At 44.8% G+C, this 18,920-nt stretch overlaps 1 protein-coding gene across 1 annotated transcript in view; it reads left to right on the top strand.

Moving 5' to 3' along the window:
• Positions 1-18,920, top strand: part of Dennd11 (DENN domain containing 11) — a 34,438-nt gene that overhangs the window by 5,713 nt on the left and 9,805 nt on the right. The window contains exons 2-4 of the mRNA XM_052173517.1: positions 7,727-7,826; positions 8,652-8,810; positions 12,990-13,143. Coding sequence (XP_052029477.1) covers positions 7,727-7,826; positions 8,652-8,810; positions 12,990-13,143 — 413 coding nt within the window. The remainder of the gene's footprint in view (positions 1-7,726; positions 7,827-8,651; positions 8,811-12,989; positions 13,144-18,920) is intronic.

Genomic DNA, 18,920 nt, shown 5'->3' with positions numbered 1-18,920 from the left:
TTATTGGGTTGTTGTTGTTGTCCTTGGTTTCGTTTTTGTTTGCTATTTTGAGGCAGGTTCTGTCACTCTAACTCAGGATGACCTGGAGCTCACTATATAACCCAGGCTGGCCTCAGACTACTACCTTGGCCTCTTGAGTGTATGAGCCACTACATCCGGCTCCTGCCTGAGTCAGAATTCCCTGTTACCTCCCACCTGAAGCTAGAATCCAAGCGGAAGTACTAACATGAGATGGCTGAGGAAGAGATACAAAACCAGTGTACAAGTCCCAGGGGCTGTCTGCAGCCCCATCCACCCTGAGAGACCTCAAGAGGAAGTACTTGGCTGGAGCCACCCAGAAGGAGAAGAAACCGAATTTCTACCTTCTAAGAGACTGGGGTCGGGATTGTCATTTTTCTCTACTTCAAATACTTTGAGATGAGCTGTTTAGCTTGCAAGCCAGTTTGGGGTAGATGTGGATTGTGCTTTGTAGACTCCAGCACACACTGGGTAAGGTTATTTCACATGTAAGCAGAGTAGTTGGGAGAACTGTAGCCATATAGATGGGAGAAGCTGTCATACAGGCTTTGTTTATTTTCATGGTACTTTGACTCGAACCCAGGGTTTCACATGAGCTAAGCAAGTACTCTAACTGTGCTTGGTACCATAGGATACTGTTACGTATCCTTAGCCTGGGATAGAAACTCTCCCTCAAGAGTTTTGAAAACATCAGCTTGGGAGGCTCTTACAAGAACCCCTGAGCTCAGTCTGGGGGATGGCAGAGTTCAAGCCAACGTGGACATCCACAGCCCTACCAGCTTTCCCTAGAAACATAAGCTGCTAGCCCAACTATTTGTCAGTCGGGTTCCCTTGAATAGGAGTATGTTTACCTTTGCATGAGCTCAGCACTGGGCATGGCACTGCCAAGTTAGGCTCTACCAATATTTACTGAATGACAGACCAGCTGAACATACACGTCTCAGATCACCACATTTGTTCCTTAGGCGGCCGTGTGAAATCCTTCTCCTAAGCTGTCTGTGCAGGAGGGGCCAGGCAGGGCCTGCAGGGCCCTGTGATAGACCCAAGGTGTGGCCTAAGAGCTGGGAGGGTACAGAGCTGGAAGGAAACCAAGTTGGAGGGCAAGGCCTGTGCCAGAGATGAAGCTTTCTTATAAGGTCCTTCCGGTCTGCCAGACTATTCTTTTGTTAATAGAGGAAAGAATTTGAGAGCAGGGTATGCATTCTGAGCCTGGGATAGGCAGGGAGTACTTCATGTAAAGTTTTCCTGGTATTAAATATTTTCCCCCTAAGGATTTCCATTTCTACAGAATCTTTTTTTTCTTTAAACTACAAATTCCATATACAAGTTGGTCCTCAATTCAGAATTCTTTTATAAAAAGATGACCTCAAATCATAATAGTTCCCTGTCTCACCTCAGGTATGGTTCCTTTTCTCAATCACTGGAGGTTTTACAAAGTCTTTTATTCTTCTCTGATATGTATATTAATATAGTATATACATACATATCTATCTATACACATATACACATATATATGCCAATCTCTAGCATTTCGTTGGTTTCCCTGATTCGTAGTGAGCTTGGTTAGACCTTGGGGTCAGGGAAGAAATGAGAGACTCATCGAGGGAGATTTGTTTACCCTTCCTGTTGAGTCCCCATCTGTTGACATTTTGTGTAACTGGCTTCATCCGTATAGAGTCAGTTCCACTGTAATATGAAATAACGTGCTCCAGAAACTTCTGCTAGGAAATATCATGCAGTGCAAATTAATTTTATGAGAAAAGTGAGAGATGCGCACACCCCTCAAAAATATCACGGACACAATGAGAGGGGGAGGGAGGAGAGGAGAAACCAGCAGGAACAGTAGGACAGTCCTCAGGCTACGAGGTGGTTAAGAAATACAGAAATGCTAAATAAGGCTGTAATCCTCCTCACCAGGTATCTAAGGAGGGAAATGTTGGCAGTTTGAGCTAGTGACTGGTTCTGGTGAACTAGGCCAAGGGCTACCTGAGATCTAAGGGGAAGTTGTAATACCAGCGGGGCAGCGGAGGCTCTACACAACCGACGGAGGCCGAAGAATGAACACACTGTATTTCTTCATGGCTTGAGTTAGGACGGTTCTGCATTGTCTGGCATTTCTCATGTGAAAAGGGATGTGAAATTCTCTGATATCAAGTTATCAAGTTACTCGGTACTTTTTATCACCATATCTGGCACAGTCAACTTAAGTAAGATTGGGTTTTATTCATAGTTTCAGAGATGCAGGTCAGGTAAGCACCTCTTCCCTCTGAACCATCCCGTCTGCCTGCCCAGCTTTAGAATTAATTTGCCACTATTTATTAAATGACAAGCTGGGTTGTTTTTAAAAATTTGGGATTTCATTGAATATGTAATAGAAACTATACGACTATCTATCAGCTGCCTTGGCTTAACAGACATTGTAAATGGCATTGATTTCATATGGAAATTTGATATACCTCTCCCTCCTCATCCCCTGAGCTATTTGAAAATGAGTTTATATGATGTTTAAATCTCACTCCTAAATAATTAAGAACGAGCTTCGTCAGAGTAAGACAGCTTTCCTGTATAAGCACAGTGTCCACACCACTCCTCGGGTAATTACCACTGATTCATCAATTAGCTGAATAAAGACAGGCTTGTTCCTAATAAAAACTATTGTTCAGTGTGTTTTGGTTTTACTGTCCTTCCTCTCTTGTCCTAGGCACAGAGCTGTGTTGGGATGTGAGGGGAAAAAAAATCAAGCAGAAGTCCCCCCTCTCCAATCATTCAAAGATTTACAGAGTCCAGTGGGGGGGGGTAGGGAACGGGGGTGGGGGGCTGCTGGGGGGCATCTAAAGCATGACAGGGTCAGTGGGAGCTATGCCTGGTTTTGTTTCCTTCAAGGAGCAGAAAATAAACTCCACCCAGCAGGGTGTTCGGAAGCCTCAGCCCTGTCTATGACTCACCCACCTGCTTCTGAGGTGCCTTGCTCCTACCCAGAAGGGCTTGCCTCCTAAAAGGAACACAGCACAGCAGACAAGCAGACAGGACACCCTCTCCTTCCTTCAGCCCCCCCCCCCCCCCGGTTTTTTTTGTTTTGTTTTGTTTTGTTTTGTTTTGTTTTGAGTGTGACAGAGGCCTTGTTCGTTCACGAAAGAAAAATAAAAATGAACAAAATTCGACAAGAGAAAATACTTCCTCCATCTAATCTGTATGCTATGCACTTGAGATAGCACAAAGCAGACATTGTTTGGAGTTGATTAGCATCAGCCTGAGGAGAGGTCCACCCCGTCTCAGGTGTGACCACAGCCAACTTCTAAACCCACATACAGGTTACAGTTCATAGGGACAGACTACTTTGCCTTTTCTTAAAGCGCTCCATCCACTGAACGAACAAGCAACATTTGAATCTCTTAGGAAAGAGCTTTAAAGGGTAAGGCAGAGAGAAAACAAACCTTCCATTGCCCCCCCCTCCCAACTAAAGGAAAACAAAACACTACCTATTCTCTAAAAACAAAGGAAAAGTAATAGAGACTGATTTTTCTTTTTCTTCCTGTATTTGGGGAACATAATGATTAGACAGAATAATGTTCTGTGTTTTTGTTTTTTGTTTTTAATTAAAAGCAGACCTTTTGTAGAAAAGCAATCACTGACACAGAGGGACAAAGAAGCCAGTTCTGGGAGGAGTAGCATCAGGGGGAGTGGGGCATGAGGTTAAGAGAGATGTCTTGTGGTATCATGTCTGTTAAATAGAACTTCAGAGGAGATGCCCAAGCAACTGACAGGAATAAGTGGTATTTGAACTAAATCTTTCTGTGTTCTTACGATGAGGGTTGGCAAGGCACGGAGCTACAGTGAGGAGGATTTTGAGAATCAGGCTGAGGAATGGGGACTTTATCCTCTAGGTCAACTATATTAAGTAGAACAATGAACTTGGTCATAAATACCAAATATCCAGTAGCTACAGTGTAATCAAGATAGAATCCCTTCCCTTTTCACGTATATAATAGCTTGCCAAAGACAAATATGAACTCAGCTCAGTGGGGCCATCAGAGACGTGGGGTCATGTTGGTTAATAGTGTTCCTCAGATCATGACATCACCCACATCCCATGCTAGGCAGCATGACAGAGCGAAGGGCAGCGCCGCGTCCCTTCCCTTTCAGGTCCATTTTGGAAGTTATGTGCCTCACTTCTGTCTGGATCCCACACCTATGTTTAGGAAGGATGGAGAAACAGTTGTCATTGGGAGTTCATGTACCAACCTAAAACGAGCAGGTTTTAAGAATGGATATCAAGAGGCAGCTTGCAGTATCTGTCATACCAGCATGTCTAAAAACACCAACAGGGCTTTCTCCAAAATTGCTTCCTGAAAATGCTCCTCAAAAATAGAACTATTGCGCAAGGCATATTGACTCATTCCCATAATTCCATCTCTTGGGCTGAGGTAGGAGGATTGGGCAGTGAGTTCCTGGTTAGCTTAGGCTAGAGTATAAGACCCTATATCACAGTCCCCCCAAACAGACAACAACAGAACCCAGATGCAGTGGCAAAATGGTTTTGGAAAGCACTGTTGATCTCTCTGAGATTCATTATTGCAACGTGGCATACTAAAGGCTCCGTGAAGTTCTGTAATAAAAAAAAAAAATGTAATAGTCTTTGTTTCACCTAAGAAAATTTAGCCAAAGGAGTGTTTCACACTATATTTTATATTTCTTTAAGAAGCCCTGTTCATATTTGCCTTCAAATCCCTGAAGATTCCTTAGTTTGCAGTGAAGTAACAGGAACGAGTGGGAATCATGTTCGTCAAGATTCAGACAGAGGAACAGCAGCTATGACAGCCATACAGGGATTGCTGCGGGGACTAGAACTTAGGTAACGTCTGTGGAAGACTGCTGTGTGCATGGCACGTGGAGTCTGATAGTAGATGGATGTAAAGGGGGACAGTGACCTTGGGAGGAAGGGGGCAGAGGGGACTCCTGGGAGTGGATGGGGACCTGGGTGAGTGTGACTGTCAGCAGGGTTTTTGTTGTTTTCTTTTGAGAGGGTGTCTCACTATGTAGCCCTGCTTGCCTGCCTTTGGCTCCCAAGTACCAAGATTAAAGGCATGGGCCACCATACTTGGTCAGTTGGTCTCCAGTGTTGGTGGTGTGGGTGTCCTGTAAGAGAAGCTGATGTTCTTAATGAAAGAAAAAACACCTAATATACAAAGCCCAAGGCAGTTATCTTAGGGTTTCTATCACTGTGATGAAACGCCATGACCAAAAAGCAAGTTTTGGAGGAAAGGGTTTATTTGGCTTACACTTCCATATTGCTTATTCATCAAAGGAAGTCAGGACATGAACTCATACAGGGCAGGAACCTGGCGGCAGAAGCCATCGAGGGATGCTGCTCACTGACTTGCTTCCCTTGGCTTGCCCAGCCTGCATTTTTACAGAATACAGGACCACCAACCCAAGAGTGACAACCCCCAAAGTGCTGAGCCCTCCCCCATTCATCACTAATTAAGAAAATGCCTTACAGCCGTATCTGATGCAGGCATCTTCTCAATTGAGGTTCCCTCCTTTCAGATAACTCTAGTTTGTGTGTCCTTGACCTAAGAGTGGCCAGTGCAGCAGTCCAGGGGAAAGTCTAACATCAGCAGGCCTGGCTGCTGTCTTCATCTCAGAGGGTGAGGATACCTGATGCTCCAACACCAACCTTCCAGATGTTACCCCTCACAGCCATTTCAACCATCAGCTGGAACCGTGTATGGAAGGGAATTCTGAGCAATGCAGTTCAGCCTACTCAGGGAAGGGTCATCAAAACTCAGCCCAGGCACTTACCAGATGTCAGATAACATTGTTTATCGCAATGTTAGTTGCCCTATGACCTAAATGGGCACCGGTAGCTCAGTAGATATCATGCTACACCTGAATGATAGAAGTGGTGCACAGACTCATTAACACTGTAGGTGGACCGTACACATAATAATGAGCAAAAGATATAACTATCCTTGTACAAAATGTCAAAAAGACCAGGCTTCCTCAGGGCCACAGTTACTCATCAGAGGATGAATTTATGGGCCTCACAGGAGGTTCTCTTATGTGTGTATGATATGTGTTCTGCCTCTTGACCTTCCTTTGCTTCCTATACAGGAAAGCTCTCTGGGAAAACTGAATGTGTTATATAATCTATACTCAGTGCTAGGCTTCAGTATGACATTTAGGTAAGTTAAGTGGCTTCCTCAAGGTATCAGTGGCTGTGGGTTGGAGTTAGTGAATGCGTAAGGAGCGGGGGGTAGGGGGGGATAGAGCCTAGGATGGATGCAGGTCAGCTGTGTCCAGTATGCACAAGCCTATAGGTTAGATCCCTGGAATTTTAGATGTATATCCATGCATATTAAGGGAGAAAATGCAGAAATGGGGGACTTGATATATAGGAACTTAGTTTACTCTCATATTCTCTGTGAGCATATTTTCTTATCTTTAACCAAAGTAACAAAATGTCATTTTAGCTTTTTTTGTTTTATGGAATTTTTATTTCTTTTCATGTTTTTTGTTTATTTGTTTATTTCAGTGAATTCATTAGTTGGATAGATTTGTGATTCTTTTTTTTTCTCCAAGATATGTTATTTGAAAGTGCCTTAGGTTGTTGTGCGTGGGATCCTCTTCGCTGTCTGCAGTGACATAAGACTAGACTGTGTTTTTTCTGAAGTCCAAAACAATGATCTGAAAGTGGTGGTGGCTAAGATGATGGCTTTAATGCCTAGGAGACTAGGACTTGGAGTGATAATAAATTTGCTCAAAAATGAAATCTCACAAGTTACTTATTCTTTTACTTTGGAAAAAAAATGAATATGCACAAAACAGAACAGATTTCTCCTATTTCAGGCCCACCTGTAGCTCTCTCCGCCCCTCTGTCTGGAGTGCGCTCCTTGATGGCTCCACAGCCTCTCCTACCTTCTGTCATAGCAGTCACCTTACTGAGCCACAACTGCTGGTCTTTATCTCTGTCATCTTGCTTACTTTAGACTCTCTTCTCCTTCTGGTCAGGGATTATGTCTTGTTCTTCTTCATGTTTCTAACACCAGTCTTAGAAACCCAGAAGTCAGTTATGAGGGATGAGACCCAGAATTCATGAGGTGAAGACTGATAGTTGGTTCTTGAAGATGACCACACGTGGGGAGAGACAAGAAGGGGTGAGGGGTGTGTTACACTGCTGAGAAGCAGGAGAGGAGACAGAATTACATCCTCTCAAGGAAAACAAGAGAAAGAGGACATCTGAGGAATTAGTAACACAAAGAGGTCAGTGAGAATGAGGTTTTTTTTTGTTGTTGTTGTTTTTTGTTTTTTGTTTTTTTTTTTGGTCAGACATTAGTTGCTATTTAGATGGGAAGATAAAAAAAGAATCTCAAGAGATTGAGGTAACAATATAAGATTAAAAGTGGGAGCCTAAGGTTTTAAAAACAAATAAATAAAACTACCTGTACTTAGAGAGCTGAAGCCATGACAGGAAGATTTGGGCGTGACTTGAAGGATACAGAATCTGAAGCTGGGATGAGGGCCCTCTACTGCCCCCTCCTGGTCCTGTGGTGTAGTTCATCAGGAGAGAGAAGAGCCCCTGAGCACCTCCTCAGTGTTCTGGATGGGCAAGGAAGCAGTGTATTTCTGAGTCCCGATGTGTGCTGTGCTAGGCGCCTCTCTCTGAGCGCTTTTTGTTTCTATTAACTTGCTCCCTCTGTTCCTACAGGAAACATGGTAGAATGGTGCTTACCTCAAGATGTTGACCTTGAAGGTGTCGAGTTCAAGTCTATGGCCAGCGGGTCGCATAAGGTCCAGTCCGACTTCATGTGAGTACCATCTTGTGCTACTGGATCCCGTCTCTCCTACGTTCTCCAGAGCATGTTATCAAGAGATGTCTTCAGATAGTGTGTGTAAGTCTTCTGTATGCTTATCCAGTTCCCCAGCAAGAAGGGCTCCAGCTCTCCAGTTCTCGATGGGTCCCAGCATTCCATGCTGACAGCTCCTACAACTGAGCGAATGTGTGGTTCTCAGGGAGGCTTGGTTTTAGTGTAAGAAAGGAGTCTGAGTTCAGTATGGGTTAACCTAAGACATCTATATGATGAACGTGAGATACTAGCTTTGAGCAGGCCAGTTTCAGGGACATGTAACTGGTGCCTGGTAGACCTTGGAAGAAGCCAGTGGACATGCCTTAAGGACAATGTGTGACTTTAATCTTTGCATTGGGCTGAGACCATGGCTGGTCCAAGTGTGAACAGGAGAGGGGAGCAGAATGTCAGCTGCATTGGAGCTGCCAGAAGCCAAGGAGCTGAGAGAATTGGGGTTTGTGAGAGAAAACAGACTGAGTTCCAAAGGAGCCTGGGGGGCCATCCCTGGTCCTGCTTCTCCCATTGAAGCCGTTAGTTATGCCAGAGAGGATACCACTCCCTGGCTGTGGGTGTTTGAGCAGCGTGCTAGTAGAGACCGTATGCTAAGTTCTGGAGTCTTGGAGCCGAGGCCATTCCTTGGGAGACTGAATGGCTTCTTTTACGGCCCAACTTTATTTGGAGCTCTGAATGTAGTTGTTTGGGCTTGAGACTTCATAGCAAAGGAACACAGCAAAAAAATGTCGTCTTCCTAAATTGGAGCCTCAGCGCACATTTGGTGTATTGCAGCTATTTCCGGAAGGGTCCATTCTTTGGCCTGGCCTGCTTTGCCAACATGCCCGTGGAGAGTGAGCTGGAGCGCGGCGCTCGGATGAAGTCTGTGGGCATCCTCTCCCCGTCCTACACCCTGCTCTACCGCTACATGCACTTTTTGGAGAACCAGGTTCGGTAAGTGGCTTCTGTGCGTGGCTTCTCTGTGTTGCGGGCAGCAGTGGGTGCTGGTGAAGTGAGTCCCTGGAGGTAAGAGTCGGTGGCTCTGGGTCAAGCCTCAGGTGATCCTTCTTTCTTTCAGCAAATGTATTATAAAATAATTACTTATCCTATAATGAAGCCTGGGGAAGATATTTACTTTCAGTTTTTATTAATGCTCTCATCACTTTTTAATCAAATACATTTTAATCAGACATGAACAGTCTCGTTTACACTCAGCTGGCTGCTATCCTAACATTTTTTTTTCCCCAGGTAGGCAGGCAGACTTTAAAAATTGTTTTATTCAAATCATTCATTGTTTGGAGTAGTAGGAGAATATGTAATAGAAGCAGAAAAATTGTTACTTTTTATATTTATATATATTTATATATATATGCATTATGTCGATAACCTAATTAAACTGTAAACAGTGCTGGGGAATTTTTTCTCTAGTTTTGGAAGCACTGTTAAAATTTTAGTCTGTTTTCTGATACATGTATTTATGTACCATATAAAATATGCTTGACCACTGGGCATAGAGGCACATTAGCCCAGGAAATAAAGACTTTCAGTTTACATTAGTAGCATCATGGCAAGACTTTATATGTCACACATACAACATGTATAAGCATGTGTGAATGTACTGATACTGTATTTAAACTGTTTTACCCTATGTATTATTCATTAATTCATTATTAATTAATTTATTTATTTATTCATTTTGAGTCAGGGTCTTGCTTTGTAGCTCAGGATGGTCTTTTAATTTGCAACTGTATGGGATGCCAAACTTTTTATGTGGGTACTGGGATGTGGGCTGCAGTCCTCACGATTGTACAGTGATTCCTCTTAACCACCGAGCCGCCTCTCTAGCCGCCTGGTCATAGTTTAATCTGATGGGATCCAATCTGGTCCATACCCTTTGCCCAGCCTTCTTTCCTTCATTCTCAGGGTAACTCCGTGTATCTTACATTTTATTCATACATTCTGACTCCCTGTCTACCCAAGAATATTTTGGAGTGAGCAAGAGTCTTACCTGCTTTTGGGGACAGAGAGGTTGGCTTTCCCAGATTCATGAGATCTAAATTGGTGAACTGTAACAGAAATGACCCGTTCCCCTCCCCTTTTCTCTTTCTCCTTACTCTTCTAAAGCTTCTAAGCCAACACCTCAGCACTGGTTTTTGATTCTGCAGTAACTCATTTTCTGGGTACTAATGTCTGCTTTAGCTAAACGAGAAGCTAAATTACACTTGACCTTAGCCAAAAGGCCGAGAATCGATGCCAAATTCCTATAATAAAGAGGAAACCCCAAAATACAGCAGTTTGAACAAGTCAGAACTCCAGATTTCTAGCACAGGGTTTGAGGCCAGGTGGAGAGAAGCGTTCCTGTGTGGGTGGTGACAGGAGCAAGGGCCCTCGTCTCACCCATCGCCCATCATGTTGGTGGACTGTGAGTCACCTTCATCATATGACATGTCACCCGTAAGGAGAAAGATGGAAGCGGAAACCCCAACTTGAGCACATACTTCTGCACCCATTCCATAGGCAGATCAGTGCAGGGGGCTGTGGGATGAAAGAGAACCCCAGAGTGGCTGGCCCCACAGGGCTGGTCTGGTTCACACCAGCAGAGGCTTCATATCCGCAGCTTTGACTGAGTCGTTTATCTTCTAGTACTCTTGCTCCGTTGATACGGGTGACTTGGGAAGTACTTTAATGGAGTGGTGTTTGATTTTCCTGGCCTTATTGATAACCTCATCATATCCATCTTTGAAAAACATCTTGTCTTCTGGTACTCTGTTGCCCTTGGACCCTTTGTTTTCTCTTGGTGGTGTGGCTTCGTCTGTTACGAAATCTACCATGTGTTTAAACTCAGGCTTCCCCAGCAGTTGGATAACAGTCATGGCTGAACTGTGAGTTCCTGCCTATGCTATCGGGTTCATGTTCTCTTCTGCATTGTCTGTTGTTGCCATTCTGTGCTGTCAGGCAGTGACTCCTTAGGCTGTCAGAGGACAGAGTTCTCAGTTGTTTTCTTTTTACACACACACACACACACACACACACACACACACACACACACATACACACATACATTTATCCTCTGTGTGTGGAAGTAGGATCAGGGATCAGGCTCAGGTTGTCAGATGTAGTAGAAAAGCTGGGCCTGTCTCTAGCCTTTTGTCCAAAAGACTCATAGTACTGACTTCTTCTGTAGGATCTTGGTCCAAATACGGTGTTGAGTGCAGTCAAAAAGTAAAGACCCACAATTGAATAGCAAATCAGCAGAAAATGAAGGTGTGTTGTTTAAATTACCCTGGATGTAAGTTACCTTTTTAAAGACAATATAGAAATTCTCAGTGGGCTTTTAAGGGAAAATGGATCCTAACTCAGACATTTTTGACTTCACCTATGCGTTGAACTCGACACAGTTCCCGGAAGAGTGACTGCAAGCCACTGCCTTCTCAGAACAGCCAGCAGGACCTTAGCCACCCGGGCTGTCCTGTCCAGCACAGGAATATTTCTGAGAGTGACAGCAGTTGCTCTAAGCACCTGAATGCTGGTTTATCAGTACTAACACATGGCTGCCTCTTGAATCAGAGCTTTTCGGACCTCTAAAATTAGAAAGATGCACTTACTTTTAGTAATTATTTTCTAAAGTTTTTTGGGGGGTGGAGGCAGGGTCTCAAATAGTTCATGCTCACCTTGACTTTATGATTCTCCTGCCTCAGCCTCCCAAGTGCTTGGATTATGGTGTACACTGTCACATACCACAGCTAATATTATCTGTTTAAGTACAGTGATGTTGTGTTTCTACTTTTGATACAAGTTTGTCCACATAATCTCTTGCCATCATTACCTTGTTGCTGAGTGCTGGAAGCCACTCTGGGCTGGCTGGCAGTGACTGAAAACAGCTACTACTACCTTTGCAGTGGAAACCTTGACTCTGAGCAGCTTGCGTTCCAATGTGGAGTAGGTTTCGTGGCATGTCTGTGGAAGGGAGGAGCAGGGATATTCCCTGTCAGTGTTGTTTCAGCCATAGTTAGGGATGCCTCTTTCTCTCTGAGGCTTCCTTTTCATTGTTCGGTGGTCACTGGATGGCTCTGAGAGAATACACCAGGGTTCAGGAAGGTTTGGAGGTTTTTATTCATCCTTATAATACCTTGCTAGGACTGGGTATCAGTATCTCTATTTAGACAGAAGAAACTTACTGTCTCATAGTTCCAGAGACGTAAGAGTCAAAACTCAAGTTGTAAGTGTCAGCAGGGCCACTTCCTCCGTCTCTGCTGGCTCTGTGCTCTGCTGGCCGTCTCTGGGTTCCAGGGCATCTGCATCATCTCAATGTCTGTAATCATCCTCACGCATCTACCCCACGGCCTTTGTGTGTGCACATGTGTAATTCCCCCTTTTTAAGTCACATAGAATCTGGGTTCCCTCAAAAGACCTTTCTTGAACCTAATTGCTTCCTAAGATCCATCCAAATAAAGCCATCTTCTTGGGTACAAAGATACCAGCGTCTTTGGGGAAGGAACAAAATCAACCTCTAACGTTCCCATTCAACATAGAGCGATGACCAGCAGGCATCATTCTGCATGGTCCAGGTGGTCTAGGACCTCAGTGTCATTGTCTTGATCTGATGGTTGGTTGATAAGGCTTTCCGCCTGAGCAGAGGCTGAGACAGGGGTGGGCAGGGGAGGAGAGATCCAGATTCATTTAGCTGATGTGGAAGTATGAACCCTCAGTGGCCTTCAGTCATAACCGTCCCCTCCTCCTTTTGGGACACTGAGGGCTCAGATTCTCTCTGTTCCCTTAGAACAGAACATGCAAGCTCACACCCGCACACAAAGCAAAGCAACCGCAGACATGGAGTGTGCGGTCTTCTGGGCTATCTGTTCTCACAATATAAACAGTGCGGGATCTGCAGTATAGATTGCTCAAGAATTAAACACTAGACACGGCCTGTGCGTACTAAGTGTATTAAATGACACCGTTGAATTTCAGGCCCCGTGTTTGAGGTTTGCAGAAAGATATTCTCTAACAGTAACCGAGGCTTGAAGGTAACCTCCAGGTGCAGGTGTTCTGAGTGCACCCGGGCCTTTAGCCCTTTTGGTAGAGATAGGTAGTCATGCTGGGCGGAGCTGATCACTGTGCACGTGTGTTACACAGACACCAGCTGGAGATGCCGGGCCATTACTCTCATCTGGCTGCGTTCTATGAAGACAAGAAAGGGGTGCTCCATGCTGGCCCCGGGAGGGGAGGCAGCTTGCCACCTGTCTACTGGTTGCCGTCCATTCACCGCTACATGTACCCCGAGATGAAGGTGAGGCTGGCTGTTCTCTCGTGTGTCTGGGAATGGTCATTATGGGCTCATTTTTAAACGACAAAGAAATTCTGCTTCAGCTTTGTGCCGAATTCTGCCGTTGATTGAGTTGGGTTTAATATGAGCATTTGGCTTCATTTAAAACCATAAGGTAAATGATCTTAAACAATACGCAGTCTCTAACCCTGGCACAGAGCCACATATGCTAGGCTGCTCCTGCTGGACTCAGGAGGCAGGATGCATGTGATCGTGTTGCTGGCGTCTTTTACTGTAAAGCCAAACATAAAGATGAAGAGTTTGAAGAAAAGACACAGTATTTCTTACCTGTGTTATTTTTGACATTTTTTTAATTTGGAATTTTTGTAGCATCCTTCGCATTAATACTAGCATGTCTGTTTAATATCAACAGGAAGTCTGGCCACATAGTAGGTGGTCAGAAGATGTTAAAGGGTCTGAGAATACGAATCTACTTTTTCTTCCTTCTCCTTGTCCTGTGACTGGGAACAAGATATTTCAGTGAGGCTTAAGACTCCTCTTGTAAAGAAATAATGCCTGAGTTTATAGAAGAAGGTGTCTTGGGACATTTCTTAATTAGGGTTTTATTGCAGTGAAGAGACACCATACCCACAGCAACTCTTATAAAGGGAACCATTTAATTGGGGCTGACAGAGTTCAGAGGTTCAGTCCGCTATCATCATGGCAGGAAGTGTGGCAGCACACAGGCACGGTGCTGGAGGAAGTGTGGCAGCACACAGGCACGGTGCTGGAGAAGGAGCCAAGAGTTCTACACCTGGAGCAACAGGCATCAGAAAGAGAGAGAGACAGGACCTGAAGAGACACTTGGGCTTCTGAAACCTCAAAGCCCACCTCCAGTGACACGTCATCCAACAAGGCCTCGCCTACTAATAATGCTTGTGGGGATCATTTTCATTCAAACCATCCTAGGAGAGGAGTATTTGGCTTAATAGAAAAGAAGGGGTGCTAATTCCAGACCTGTTGGCTGGAGGTGGGGCGTGACCCTACTTTCTTAGCATATCCTATGAGTTAGGCATTATGCTAATGTTTAATGTGGCAACACTCTTTTAAAGTAAGGTTAACAAGAGAAGGTTGTTTTGTTTTATCTTTGTTTTCTAGTTAAAGCAGTCGAGGCTTATCAATAAATGGTTTAGTGACTTGCTTTGGGAGGTAGGCAGAATCTAAACCCAGGACTGTGGCAAGCCAGTGTTCACTCCCTGCCCTACTTAAGATGTGGCCAAGAAGACACAGACATGCTCATGGGTCAAGAGCAAATTACTTAAATGAGACTGATTTTTTTTTTTAATGTCATTTGGTCATAAAGAAAAAAATAAGTGAGATTTTTATGTTATGCATTTAAAACTAATTCAAGAAGGCTGAAGGAGCAGTCAGGGAACAGAGTAACCCTGTACATTAGGAATCTCAGACAACAGATCCTACCCTGCATTGGCAAGCTATTGCTGGCTACCAAATCGTGTGTGTGTCTGTATGTGCGCGCGCGCGTGCGCGCGCGTGCCTGCCTACCTGCCTGCCTGCCTGTCTGTCTGTCTGTCTGTGTGTGTATGATCCCACAGTTTCTATCCACAGTTTCTATGGGGAGGACTCCATTCATGGCTTAGCAGACTCCCAAATTTAGGGTCTTCTGTGAGAGATTTCAGTTAGGGCTCCAGCCAGGGTTGGAGTCTCAGCACAAGGTTCAACTGGGCAAGAACCTGTTTTTCTAAGCTCATGTGAGCACGACAGGAGCAAGTTTCTTCAGGGATGCGACACTGAAGGCCTCTGTTAGTGTTTGCCCTCACTCCCAACCCTGGGGGCTGACTCTCTAGCTCGGCAGTTTGCTTCATCAAAGTCAGCAAAGAGAGATAGTTAGCACAATAAAGTCAGAACTCTGACCTAATCGTAGAGGGGAAAGCCTGTGTGTAGCTGTAGTCTCTTAGTTAGAAGTAAGTTCCTCAAGAGGAAGGGGATTGCACAAGGTTGTAAATACCGGGCCCAGGCCTTACCTTGGATGCTGCTTGCCATATTTAGGGCCTCGGCACAAGGAGAAGTGACATCAGGATCAGAGCCCAGGAGCAGGAAGGAGGGCCCTTGCACTGTCTGTGCGTGGATCTCTGAGGGAAGCACTGTGCCACTGAGGCTGGCACTTTATAAATATATGGCCCAGCTGTGCTGAGAGGCTGGGCGCGCCCCCTGCTGCTGGAGAGGACTGACAGCAGCTGGAAAATGAAGGGAGTCCTCTCCTCCCTTCTTCAGCATGAGTTCTGCTCCCCATATGCAGAGCTTAGCAAGAGACTAGGGGCCTGGGAGTCGGGGGAGGCAGCGTGCGGATTCCCTGCTCCTGTGACACAGATGAGAGATGGTTGGCAGAGGGCACAGGCTGATCAGAAGGATTTGGGGAATGTATTGATCAGGACACTGCCAGCTCCTTTTCTTCTGAGTGAAGTTACTCTGTTATCACCAAACCCAGGAGATGGTGGCCATCATTTGACCTGAATGTTCCTAGCTTCCCTACCCCATAGGCAAAGAAGGGAAAAAAGAGAAAAGATACTTGCCACTTGACTTTGCCCCATTAAAGACAACTGTCTTAGTCAGGGTTTCTATTCCTGCACAAACATCATCACCAAGAAGCAAGTTGGGGAGGAAAGGGTTTATTGAGGTTACACTTCCACCTTGCAGTTCATCACTAAAGGAAGTCAGGACTGGAACTCAAGCAGGTCAGGATGCAGGAGCTGATGCAGAGGCCATGGAGGGATGTTCCTTACTGGTTTGCTTCCCCTGGCTTGCTCAGCCTGCTCTCTTATAGAACCCAAGGTGGTACCACCCACAAGGGACCCTCCCCACTTGATCACTAATTGAGAAAATGTCCCACAGCTGGATCTCACGGAGGCACTTCCCCAACTGAAACTCCTTTCTTTGTGATAACTCCAGCCTGTGTCAAGTTGACACACGAAACTAGCCAGTACAACAACTAATTAACAGACCTGTCAGACTCACAGATGTGGTAGAAAGATACCTATATAAGCTGAAGATGCAAATGTGCCGTAGTCATCTTTATCAGAAAACAGCATGCCAACAGTTAAAATTAAAAATAAATGCTTCTTTTGTTTCAGCAAACAAAAGATCTGCTGGGAACTGCCCTTTAGATATTAAAACACCAGAATTTTATATATATATAAAATTGTATTTTATGTATATATAAAATATATATACGTATGTACATATGTGTATGTATATATGTATGTATGTATGTATATATATATGTGTGTGTGTGTGTGTATCTCTTTGTAATTTCACAGTGTTCAAGCAGTAGATAGCCAGAATATTCATATAGTAAATAGCCATTATGAATAATAAATCAGAGCATAAGACAACAGAAAAGTTCTACTGGGTCTGTTTTTTAGCAAAGGCAGAAAACTTAACTACTATGACCACACTTTGTTGAACCATCACAGTCTCTGGCAAAACATATATATATATATTTCCCCCCCCCCCAGGAGGCACAGTGCTTCCCTCAGAGATTCAAGCACAGGCAACATATCTGTACTGGATTCATATAGGATTTTTTTCTCATTATTCTGCAAACAGTGCTCACACTGAATTATGTAGCATTTATAGGGTATCAGATATATCAGTAACCTAGAGGTGATGGAAAGTATATGGGAAGAACTGTGGTATTACATGCTAGTATTTTCTATGAATATACATACACATATTATCTGTGAAGACAGAACAATATGAGTGAGCATATAGTCATTGATGCATATATGGCCTGAAGACAAGGTGAGGTATGGAGAGTTGGGGAGGGCAATGCTTCTGTGTGTAATGCAGATGGTCTTGGGCAAAATGACAGCACTAGAAGTCTATACAGCCAGCCCTGTATTCATGATTCTGTATCTGCAGAGTCAAGCAACACATCTTTACTGAACACATACAGGCTTTGTTCTCAGTATTCTTCAAAAAGTGCTATACAGTGATTTACATAGCATTTATAGAATATTAGGTATATCAGTAATCTAGAGGTGATTTAAAGTATACGGGAAGAACTGTGTATGGTGCATGCTAGTTCTCTTTTCATTTTATAGGAGATCAAGAATCCACAGGTTTTGATGTCTGGAGAGTGGGTCTTAGGAAGCAGTCCTCCGTGGAGACTGGCCGTACAGGATATGAGTGCATTCGCTTTTTATGGAAGATCATGTTCACAATGGGAAATTTTCATTGTTCTCTGTACAAGTCCGAGAGAAAAAAGCTGAGAAAATAGAGACATGTGGACCAAAGTGGGGGAAATGCTGGTCTCACTGCCTTCCCCACCACGCTGACTCCCCAGGGTTTTGACTTGCTCTGCTCACCAGTAACTGCGGAAGTCAGGGCCTGCGTGTCTTTATTTACTGTTGAAACTAGAATACGTAGTGCTTTGACACAAAGTAATCACTTAGGAGATAGTTCTTGTTAATGGATATGCACATCTATGAATGTGTAAATGAGATGAGAGTTTGGGATAAATGATTTATTCTAGGACACACTTGCCCAAGCCCCATCAGACCTGTGTACGATACACGCACATACACGTCAAAGACCTAAAGATGCCTGAAGGAAGGTCGGGAAGAACGGGTTGTGCTCTGGACCCCTTGTCTGTCTGCTGCTTGGCTTGACAGAAGACAGTGACTGAAGAGATCGGACCAGTCTTACTCAACTGGGGTCTTCTCTTCCTGGTGACTGAATGACATACAGAGGAAATAGGCCAAGAGTCACAGCGAACATGCTTGGGAGGGTGGCTGTGTATGCAGCATGGGGCTTGTGAATCAGGTGTCAGGAGGGTGGAGGTTGCTTTAGAAAGGAAAATCCCTCTCCCAGATAGTCCAGGCGACACATTGGAGATGGAGGACAGCCAGGGAGGCAGAGTGCAGGGGCTGCCCCAGGGCTGGCTGAGTTCTGGGTTCTCCACACACCTCTCCGCCTACTAAACTCAGGTGTACTTCAGAGTAGCTGCCTGCCTCCAGAAGTTGGCTGGCCCGCCTTATGGCAGATGAACACTCATGATGCCAACAGCTAAGCATCAAAGGGGCTTTCTAAAGTCCTTACAGGCCTCTGGTTTGAAGCCTCTATTCTGCCAGGGACACTGCTGTTCTCTTTGTCCTGGCTGTTCTAGCTGTAAGTCACTCACTCACGTTTTGGCTCAGGTAGTTCTTAAGCTGGGGCGAGCTAACCCATGGTCTGGTCTCATTCTACAGATTAGGAAAGCAGATGGGAAGCACTGGGTTACTTTCCCAGGCTTCCCTGCTAGTAGATTACACAGGCAGAGTGCAGGTTCTCAAGCTTATGTTCTAAGTCCCTGGCACCGTCCTTCCAGAAGGTAGCCCTCAGGGAGGGGGCCTCCCTGCAGTTATCATTAGGGTTGAAGTTAAGCCAGAGGGGGTCATGAGGCCCCTGTACCGTCCCTGCCTGTAACAACTGCAGATACCTGGCTGTGCACAGTAGTCCCCTGGTTGCTGCATACTTTGAACCCCAAGGTCAAACTGTTGGCTCATCACTTTCTCACATACAGTACTTAGTGTTTTTGTGTTGAAGATCCACTTTATCTTCAAGGGCAGTTTATGTGTATCTATGCACCTGTGTCTGTAACAGACAGACACACACACACACACACACACAAGCTTGGATCTCCTGGGTCAGGAGCTGCAGATGTTTGTGGGATACCTGTTGCGTGGGTGCTGTAATCTGAACTCATGTTTTCATGATTGTATAGTAAGCACACTGAAGCACTT

The sequence above is a fragment of the Apodemus sylvaticus genome, chromosome 2 (genome assembly GCF_947179515.1).
Source record: "Apodemus sylvaticus chromosome 2, mApoSyl1.1, whole genome shotgun sequence".
Classification (NCBI taxonomy): domain Eukaryota; kingdom Metazoa; phylum Chordata; class Mammalia; order Rodentia; family Muridae; genus Apodemus; species Apodemus sylvaticus.
The sequence above is the reverse complement of the archived record's forward strand: the minus strand, read 5'-3'. Positions and strand labels throughout refer to the sequence as shown.